Source organism: Chrysochloris asiatica, unplaced genomic scaffold (assembly GCF_000296735.1).
Source record: "Chrysochloris asiatica unplaced genomic scaffold, ChrAsi1.0 scaffold00274, whole genome shotgun sequence".
Lineage (NCBI taxonomy): Eukaryota > Metazoa > Chordata > Mammalia > Afrosoricida > Chrysochloridae > Chrysochloris > Chrysochloris asiatica.
Genome location: NW_006408792.1, coordinates 965,300 through 975,564, shown reverse-complemented (window position 1 = coordinate 975,564; position 10,265 = coordinate 965,300). Strand labels below are relative to the sequence as shown.

Genomic DNA, 10,265 nt, shown 5'->3' with positions numbered 1-10,265 from the left:
GTGTGTGTGTGTGTGTGTGTGTGTGTGTGTGTGTGTGTGTGCCTGCGAGACCGTTGTGTGACTGTTCTTTCTCGCCGCGCATGCATTCGTGTGTGTGTGTGTGTGTGTGTGTGTGTGTGTGTGTGTGTGTGTGTCCGCGTGCGGCGGGACCTGTTATCGCTGACGTAGGACCCTGCTGCGGGCCAATGGGAGACTTGGGCGATTGTTCTTCTCCGCGGGCCTCGACCAAGGCCCAGAATCTCTATTCACTTCCTCTCGCGCCCCCGCTGCTGCCTCTGTAGCATAAGGGATTTCACGTAGACATTAAAGATCGAGAGAGGAGGGGAAAAACCTAGACTCAAAACTTGACAGGGGGAAAAAAAAAAAAACTTTGCAGAAGTTTTTTTATGTGTGTGGTTGTTCTTTCCACTCCCCGCCGTCAGGTGATGGTGGCGTGAGCAACCCACCCGGCACCAGGAGCTTCTGGGAGCCCGAACCGGGATGCCTCAGGCTGCCCTCTCCCAGCCCAGCCGGGAGCCGAAATCAGTATATATGGCTGGGTCGCTTCAACTCCACCATCACTTTCAACTCCACCATCTCCACTACTGCCACTTCCAACACCTCTATTCCCCTGCAGGGCTCTGCGACCCCGAGCGCCACAGGGAGTTGGCAGCCGAAGCGCGCCTGGGGCGCAGGTCCAACCTCTCTGGAGCAGAACCCGGGGGGCCCCCAGCACCTTTCAGACCCAGCGCTGCACACCCCGCTGTCCTTTTCTCCTATCCCTCCTCCACCTTTCCCTTGCGACTCATGGGGCTGCAGAAGGCTCGGCGGAACAACTGCCAGGCCGGACAGCTACGGAGGCGCTTGGTCACCCGCAGTCCACTCGGTTTGTTACGACCGCCTTCTGGCTCCGTATTCCGGCGCTGACGGCAGAGGCCGCAGTGTGGCTGGGCTGGGCTTGCCCCCCGGGGCCGGGTGGAGCGGTGAGCCCACGCCAGCCGTTCTCAAGCGTGCTATTTGTCTCGACAACAGGTAGCAGCTCCGGACACCATGGCCCCCAAGTCGCCGCCGTTGCCAGCCCGTCGGTGTTCCCAGGTCTCCTCGAGCAGCCTTCCCCGGCCTCCCCCAGCAGTCCTTTGAATGGACTCCTACGTCTGGGACTTCCAGGAGACATGTACGCGCGGCCTGAGCCCTTCGCGCCTGGGCCCGCAACCCGCAGCGATTCCCTGGTAGCTGCAGCTGCCCTGCATGGCTATGGGGGCATGAACCTGACGGTGAACCTCGCAACGCCCCACGGCCCCGGCGCCTTCTTCCGCTACATGCGCCAGCCCATCAAACAGGAGCTCATCTGCAAGTGGTTAGCGGCCGACGGCCCTGCGTCCCCGCGTCTCTGCTCCAAAACTTTCAGCACCATGCATGAGCTGGTCACACACGTCACCGTAGAGCACGTCGGCGGCCCTGAGCAGGCCAACCACATCTGCTTCTGGGAGGAGTGTCCGCGAGAGGGCAAGCCCTTCAAAGCCAAATACAAACTTGTAAATCACATCCGTGTGCACACGGGCGAGAAACCCTTCCCTTGTCCTTTCCCGGGGTGTGGGAAGGTCTTTGCTAGATCAGAAAATCTCAAAATACACAAACGAACTCACACAGGTCAGTATTCCGCACTGTCTGTCTCGCGGGAAGCAGGCGGCCTATTCCTGGCCCTAGGGGCTGGATTTTCCTAAATTCCAAATGGGGGTGGGGTGGGGTTGGTCTGTTACTCTGTGCCAAGGCCATAAAACATTAATTATGCACTTCTATTCTTAGAATCCCATATGTTTTCTGAGGCTGTGTATGGGAAGGGTAGTGAGGGGGTTTCTGTTCTGGGGGATGAGGATGAATGTGACTGAGTTCTTGTATGTGCAAACGTGTACGCCCTGCTAACGGAGCTTGGTTTAAGGAATAGGAACATTGTCATACAACTTTTCTTCGCGGTCCCTTTGGGATCCTGGCGAGAACTCCTGCATCCATCAGCCTTACTAGCTGATGGACGTCTGGACCGCATAGTCATCAGCTACTTTGTGTTTTATTTTGGGTTTAGGTGTTTGATGGGCTCAATTTGACTCTGTTGAGGGGCCTTGCTAGTCCAGCACTTGGGGCATATGAAGAACCTTATTTTTTGCAATAGCAGAGACCCAACGGGACCAATCCGCCTTAAATGTCATTTACCGAGCTGTTAAGTGAAATGGGGACATGTGTCAACCACATCTGTTATTTCTAAATAACAGAGAGAAAAGGAGTCGTGCACAAGAGCCTGAAAAGTTGAACTACTCTGGCCAGAAGCATCTCTAATTAATGCAATTGCAAGAAGAAAGTTTTCACACTTCCCAGAACAGCCTGTGAAGTTACATTAATTAGTTTAGCAGTGATGTTTGTACTCTTCTTAGCTAGGGATGTCTTGTGTCCCCCCCCCCACCCCCCCCAGTTTAAGAAGTCAACATCTTCCCTCCTCCCTCATTTTGGGGGCGGGGTAGGAGAATTCTTAGGAAGACTAGAAGATGAAATTAAGTTTCAACTTCACATCCCCTTTTTTCCTATTCCACAACACCCTGCCTTACTCACCTCCATTCTTGCTGGAAACATCTGCAATTGTCACAGCCAAAGAACTACCACAAGCTGACACACAACCCAGGAAAGAAGCTATCTAAATCTTGCCTCCACCCCCAAATCCTGCCTGCTAGGGAAGGTCACAGGCCAAGACACTTTTGCACAAAGGGAGGGTCTCAGAACAAAGTCCAAGTTGAGTCTTGTCCTTTTCTTCCAAAGCATATCTTGGAAGTGTAAGGTTTTCCCAAGCTTATTCCATCGCCACCCCTCCCACTCACCCACTTGCAAGTATCTGACGATCCCCAGACTTTTATCCAAGTGGTAAAATGTGAGACCCTGATCCTAACCCGCTATTCCTGCCTCTGCTGGCCTGCACCGCCAAGGTAGGCAAACAACCCCTAAACTGGAGAAGGAACTCATCCTTAATGACAGGGAGGTTTTAAACAAACAAACTTTTTACTGCTCTTTGCCGGCCTACTGTTTGAAGTCTGTGAAGCAGAAAATGGTTAAATTCTTAGTTCAATCGACCTACAGCAGAGAAACAAGTTTAGTGCGCCCGGGCTGGCACAGGTTTGAGATTTTTAGGGCGCAATTCTAAATGTGTCTTTTCCACCGGTCGTTCTGATTCATTACTTCAAAAAAAAAAAAAGAAAAGAAAAGAAAGAAAGAAAAAGAAAAAAGGATCTACGCTTTCCTGCCCCGGAGTTTCGCACAACTCCGGACCCCGACTCAAGTAATGAAAAGAAGGCGGGGGGGGGGGGGGGGCTCCAACAAAATGTTTTTCAAATGGCAATAGACTTCGCTACAAATTATTCATGAAGACAGTTCTCGATTCAACAGGAAAATAATTGCCTTTTCAAATATTAATGGCGTTTCATTTCCTCGAGTCGCGGAAAAGGAGAACAGGAGCTGATTTCTTAGGAGATCTGAATAATCCGGGCCTGGTTTCCGAGGTGGCTATCACAGGCCCGCGCCGATAGGTTTCACTGGGTGGCGATCGCTGCGAGGCCAGAACAATGGTGCCGCCGCGAGGGAGGCGCCGGCCAGCCGCCGCTCTCTGCCCAGACCCCGCCGCCTGACGCGCCTCTTGAGACCCCTCGGCTAGGGCCTCACTCCACCTTCATCGGCGGCGAACAGAGAGAGGCAAGCTGTGGATCCGTGGGATAGGAGAAGAGACCAAATTGAGGCGAATGCGCCCAGACAACCTGGCCTAGCCACAAGTGCGAGAAAATGGCGCTGCCCAAGCTTTCCCAACGCTTCGGAACTTGGTTGGTCAGGCCTAGAGCTGGGCGGGAGAGGAGGCCTCACCCGGCTACAGAGCCTCTGGGAGGAGACTCCTGGCCTCTCGCAGCGCAGCCCCAGGCCCAGGCCACTCCAGGAGGGCGGCAGGGGCCTGGCCTAACCCTGCCTCTCTACATCTATCTCCCCACCCCGGGCCAAGCGCCCGGGCCGCAGGGGGCGGGGTGTGGAGGCGGGGTGCCGCGGATTGGGGGATGGGATAGGGAAGGATGTTAGAGAGGAGACTAGGACGCCTCCTGCAGTTCTGGAGAGACTGAGAGAGTGCTGAGCCCCGGCATCACCTGGCCTCCCAAGGGCCTCGGAAATTCAGGCTGTCAGTGTCTTCTCAGTTCCCCGATTTTCTCGCGTTTGCCCCTCGTCTGGAGCGAAAACCTAGTTTCTCTTTTACATAGGTATCTAAAGAGGCGTTCTAAAATGGTATTAGTGCATAGCAGGATTTTTTTCTTTCTTTCTTTTTTTTAAGAAGGGATGTCAACCTCAGATTCCATTCCACTTATTTTTCTCAGCAAAACCTTGTTTTCTTTTGCAGGCTAATAATTGCATCTCTCTCTCTCTGTCTCTGTCTCTGTCTCTGTCTCTGTCTCTGTCTCTGTCTCTCTCTCTCTCTCTCTCTGTGTGTGTGTGTGTGTGTGTGTGTGTGTGTGTGTGTGTGTGATTTTAAAGAGAAAAGACGGGAAGAAGAAAAGTTCTGATTTTGTAGATGCTGACAGGGACCAGAAGGGAGAAAGCAAGGGGCAAATAGGGACACTGATGAATTCTTCATCTTTATCCCGCTGTCCTGAGAAATGGCAGATGCCTATACCTTACTGAGGGCCCAGTTTACCAGCAATACCCCTCCCTTGGGAGAACGCGCGCAAACCTTCGACTCAGCTCGAGCCTCCGCAGGACTCGCAACAGGGGCTTTGTTTGGCCACCAGAGCCCAAACTTGCCCCAAAGCGACCGGCTTTCTAGGAAGTGGAGGCAGAAACGACCACAAAGGCAACAATCCCGGATCGAGCATCTCCTCCTCTTAGCCAGACGCTTGGCAGCCGTTTCTTCAACCCAGGTCGCTGTGCGGGGCTCATTTGATTAAAGCGACCATATACCTCTTCCCTCTTCCCTGAAAATCTGCAGCTCCGGCAGGAATCTGCACTTCCCAGTTCCTGGGGTCTCATCCTTCTCTCCACTCTAGCGAACATAGCGGGCAGCAAGCGCCCAATGTGGGTCGGTCCTCTGCCAGTTTTCCACCCTAATGTTCTCTCGCGCCTTCCCTCGGCTCTACAGGGCATCGCAGCCACTTATCCGAGCCCCTAGCGTGCGGATTTACCCCGGCTGCCTGCTAGCCCTCGCGTCCTCAAAGCCTGGACGCTTCTGACTGCAGCTCCTGCGCTCATCGCAAGAGGTCTCGATCTAGCTCAGCCCGCGGACCTTGAGGGTCGTACCCTGGTTCCCGCCTGCTATGCGAGAGGCTGGAGAGAGTGGTCCGCCGACCTGGCACTGTCGGCTGAAGCAGCGCAATAAAAATATTGCTGCAGGAGCGCGTGTCTGGAGGGATCCGGACGATTTAGGCAACAATTGAAGAATGCTGCTAAATGTTCGTCCTCAGGGGGTAGGAGGAAAGGGGGAGGGGGTTCCGTTTCCCGTAAAAAATCGTCTCTGAAGTGAATCATTGTTCAGAATACCATTCCCTGCAGAATGAATCCACATTATGTACACGCCGAGTGCATCGAGTACACATCTTTAAAGTATTCCATCGCCTTGGTGTTTGCACAAAACTCACTTTAGGAAGCAATTTGGGCCAATATTCGGTGTGTGCGGGCGTGGACAGTGTGTGTGTGGGGGGAGGGGGGGATAGCAGAGAAGTTTGTCTGCACCAGCAACTTTAAATCGAACAGATGCAAGCTCCTCAGGCAACTTTATTCTCCAGACAGAGGTGCTTCTGGCTCTAGTAGAGAAAATTTGGAGAAAAACAATCCGGGAGAATCAGAATTATCTATGACGGAAACTCAACTAAAATGGAGTCACTGTCGCTCCTCCTCCTTTCCCTCCCCTCCAGGCTCAGTCGGGAGAGTAGGAGGGGTGAAGGCGTGGAGGGTGGGGTCGCACAGGGGGCGCACTAGGCGCGGCGGAGGAGGTGCCAGACCTGAGGCGCGCAGGAAAGGGGTTTCTGATTTATGAATATCTTTGTGGTTCTTTTTCAGAAAATGGGAAAGAAATGAGGGTGTGGTGCAAAGCTAGTTGGGGGCTCTGCCCACGCTCACTAACGTCTCTATGTTGCCTCCTCCAGGGGAGAAGCCCTTCAGGTGTGAGTTCGAAGGCTGCGAGAGGCGCTTCGCCAATAGCAGCGACCGCAAGAAGCACTCGCACGTGCACACTAGCGACAAGCCATACACGTGCAAGGTGCGCGGCTGCGACAAATGCTACACGCACCCCAGCTCGCTCCGCAAGCACATGAAGGTGCACGGGCGCTCCCCGCCGCCGCCCAGCTCTGGCTACGAGTCAACCACGCCGTCTGCCCTCATATCGCCCTCATCGGACTGCGGCCGCGAGCCCCCGGTGTCCTCCTCAGCTGCGGTGGCGGCGCGTGGCGCGGACCTGAGCGAATGGTACGTGTGTCAGGGCGCGGGTACTGCCGCCGCCGCCACCGCCCCGGCCGCTCACCCCAGTCCCAAGTCATCACCCGTTTCTACCTCTCGTCTTAGGGCTGCTGCACTTGGGGTTACTGCTTCAGCGTACACCGATGATGGCAAGTCTAGGTCGTGTTACTGAGACTTGGAGAGAGAGAGGAAGAAAGGAAGGAAGGGATGAATGCAGGATATCAGAAATAATGAACTGACAAAGCTCATTTTATGTGCTGATATTATTTAAAATATAAACATGGTCCCTATATTTATTCTACAATCACATCCACCCAACCCCAACCCCCCCCCCACACACACACACAGCCCAGGACTGCCTGGGTAGTATGAACCCGTTGTCAGGGATAAAGAAAGGAGAGTAAGAGACGGTCAAAGGAAAATATACAGAGAGAGAGTGAGAGAATGTATGCACAATCCTAGCAATTGCAGGTGGCAAAAGTAAGGTCACAAGATCCCCTCTTGATTCATAGACGGGGACACGATTTCCTGGAGTCCTCAGTCGCTTAGATCACACACACACACACACACACACACACCTCCTAGTTCTCATTGTGCTCCCACATGCCCCCAACCATCACGTCGGCAGAAGTTCTGAGCAAAGAGGATGGCAGAGAAATTCTAAAACCGTTTCTTGTCTTCGATTTCCTTCTTTTTTTGTCCCTCTTCGTTTTCTCTTCTCCCAGCTACACTTGAAACAAAAATACACAAGGCTCAGATTCCGAATATTTCCTCTAAGGACTTCAGTAAAGGAGAAAAGTTGAGGGAGTTTCAGCCTTATCCCCTGTAGGTTACTTGTTCTCCTTCTCTATGAACCTGTTCTGGTACACATACATACATGTCTGTCTGCCTGTCTGTCCACAGGTGCCATTATGCACACATACATTTGAGGTAGAGGGATAAGTCCACCACAACAGGAAATACAAACAGCACGAGAGGGACTTCACTATGCAATTCTGTGTGAGGGCTCTAGCGAGCTTTTCCACCTCCTACTCCTGTCTAGGCACAGACTGTGGAAACTTAGGGGTGCTTGGGTCTGGGGGACAGGGAAGAGAGAAGTGGGCCAGTGACATCACTGAGTCAAGGCCTGCTCAGCAAAGGGATCTGGTCAAGGCGACAGAGGCTTCAGTGACTCTCATCAATGCTATGATGGTCTTTGTGAAAATCACTCAATGCTGATTTTATTTTAAAGGCGGAGTGGGACATGTGTGTGTGTGGGGGGGAATACATAAGAGAAATGAGCTGAGATAATAAATGTTGTGAAGAAAAACTCTCAATGGTTCTACACTGAATGCATATTTGACATACTGAGTACAAGTCCCCAAATAAAGATATTGGGGACAGGGTGGGGACAGAAAGGCCTTTGCAATTGTTGGGGGTGGGGATCAGTACCGGTCTTTCAATTTGCCTCCCAGTAGTGGGATGATGGGAGTGAAATCCTCTCTAAGAAACAAAAGGAAAACTCTGACACATCTATCCTGGTTCCCTAAGAATTTGGAGATAAATTGAGGGAGAAATAGTCCCACCGGCGAGAAGTCCCCTCATGAGCTCAAGTTTAAAAGCTGAGCCAGAAAAGGAGTCTTGGTTTTCTTTCTAACTCTCTCCTTTTTAGATACCATTAGCCAATTCTCACTCTTACCCTGCAGCCTCACAACTCCCATCAGATAAAGAAACCCTAACGGGAGGGGAGTGGGACTGACTTTACACAATCTCGAATAAAACCCGAAATCTTTCAAATACATCCGTAGTGCACCCTGACGTTGGTGGTAGGGGGACTGCAATTTCCTTCTCCCGTGACAATAGAGTCCAGAGGCCTCCTAGCCCAGCTCAGGCATTCGGCATCCAACAACTCGTTCCCATCCTGTAACTCCCGCCCCACGACCAAGGTGCAGAGGGCAACTAGGGAACTCATTCCTTCTGCCGAAATTTCAAAAGTTCTCGTTTCTGTCTTTACTGTTTGTAGACCCCCATTTTGTTTTCCACCCCCACTGAAAATAATGAAATAAAATAAAAATCTTTGGTTGGTCACTAATCGCCTTTAATTTTTCATTTGCTTGTTACAGATGTCCACCGCGTTGCTCTCAAGGTAATCTCGCCCGGCGCAGCTGAGCGCCCACATCTCGAGCCTCCGACATCAAAGGGCCCGCTCACAAAGCAGTGTTTCTTCGCCACGGTGCATCTTCATGGTAAGTTAGGATTTCTATGGCAATGGGCAAGTCTCACTGAAATCCTGAAAGGCCGAGCCTGGAGCCCGTCCAGGCTTTTCATTAAGGACATAATATTTACGTCTAACAGGCCTTTTTTCTTGTGTATACAAGTATATATTTTTGTTTGACGCGGACTAAATCATTTTCATTTAATTTCCGGTAAACAAAACCCACGCGAATGGGCACTTGTTCCCGATCATAATAAAAATGGATAATAATGTGAGGGAAGAAAAGGGCCGCTTGAATCGCCGCTCAGCCCCCTTTGTTTCTGCTTTCTGCGGTGATCAGAGGGCGCATTTGGGTTTGATGGCGAGTTTCTAAAGGCGAGGAAATGGTTTGTAAGAGGGGAAAGAAAAGGAGAAAGGTCTAATCAAGCTCGGGTTGTTCAAAGAGTCGGGTTTTGGGGTTGAAAGTGTGAGTTTGACGGTGCATCAGCATGCCGCGTTAGGCTCGCCATGGAAATGCGCGCGGGGAGCGGCCGCTTCAAAGGCGGCACACTTCTCTGCAGACACTCTATTAAGATACATTTGCGCTGACCTTTGCTTTCACGCCATTTAATACTGTCACTGCCTTCGCCAGTATACACTTCCTCCCAGGGCCTGCCAAGCCTGCGTTTAGGGGTTCACTCTGAGCCCGGATGCTTTGGCGCTTTCGGAAAGGAAGGAGACTCGACTCCGCGCCTCTTGACTACTCCCCAAAGAGGCTTCAGCGTCAGGAGTAAATGGCTTTAGCGCAACCTCAGAAGTTTAACCAATGAGCATCCCCAGCTCGGTTTTGTGTAAAGTATTTCTCAGGATCTTGATAAAGGTGGAGATCTGAATTGGATAGAGACTTGGGGGGAAGGGAGCCACTATGGAGGTGTCTGCAGGATTCAGACTTCCCTCCAGATACTTTCGGGCTGGTTCCCACCACAGCCTGTTCTGCCTCTCCATCTCAGAAGTTTCTCTCGGTTCCCAAACTTGTTTCTCCAGCACTGGATGTGTGGGACCTTTCAGGCCTAGGCTGGCCCTGGGCACGACTTCAAGAGCCCAAGGCCAAGGGAATGGGGAAGATGGCAGGAAAGTTAGAAGTCCATGTTCCTTTAATTGTCTTGTTGTTTATTTTATCCAAGTACCCTAGTGAATAGGGGAAAAATAAACATGGTGGAAAAAAAATCAAACAGTGGAGTCTTCTTTAGTGCCAGTCCTTGTGGTTGAATAAAAAGGATGGTCCGCTTTCTATTGAGCTGAGAAATCTTTGAAGTGGGAGTTATTATCTGAGACATTCCTGCTTGTCGTCTTAACAACGCTGATGAAACGTAAAAGGTTCTTTGTCAGCGATTTGTTCTCCTCTCTGTCAAACTCCCCCTGTCCTGTTAGTTTCAAACCATCTCTAAAGAGATAAAATCCAACTTCTTTAAAATACACACATATACACACACACACACTACACCAACAGATAACGTTAGGGCTAAGTCATTTCAAGGGAAAAACAAAGGCAACACATCAGAGCCAGGGCCTGGTGAAGTGTGCAGATGTTGATGGGTTCTTTGTACAAACTACAGGACATGGAAGGAGACTGCAGAGTGTGTGTACCCCA

General features: G+C 51.5%; 1 protein-coding gene across 1 annotated transcript in view; it reads left to right on the top strand.

Moving 5' to 3' along the window:
* Positions 1-9,832, top strand: part of ZIC4 (Zic family member 4) — an 18,870-nt gene extending 9,038 nt beyond the window's left edge. The window contains exons 3-5 of the mRNA XM_006874388.1: positions 1,012-1,629; positions 6,132-6,450; positions 8,544-9,832. Coding sequence (XP_006874450.1) covers positions 1,012-1,629; positions 6,132-6,450; position 8,544 — 938 coding nt within the window. The 3' untranslated portion in view covers positions 8,545-9,832. The remainder of the gene's footprint in view (positions 1-1,011; positions 1,630-6,131; positions 6,451-8,543) is intronic.
* The last annotated feature ends 433 nt before the right edge of the window (positions 9,833-10,265 follow it).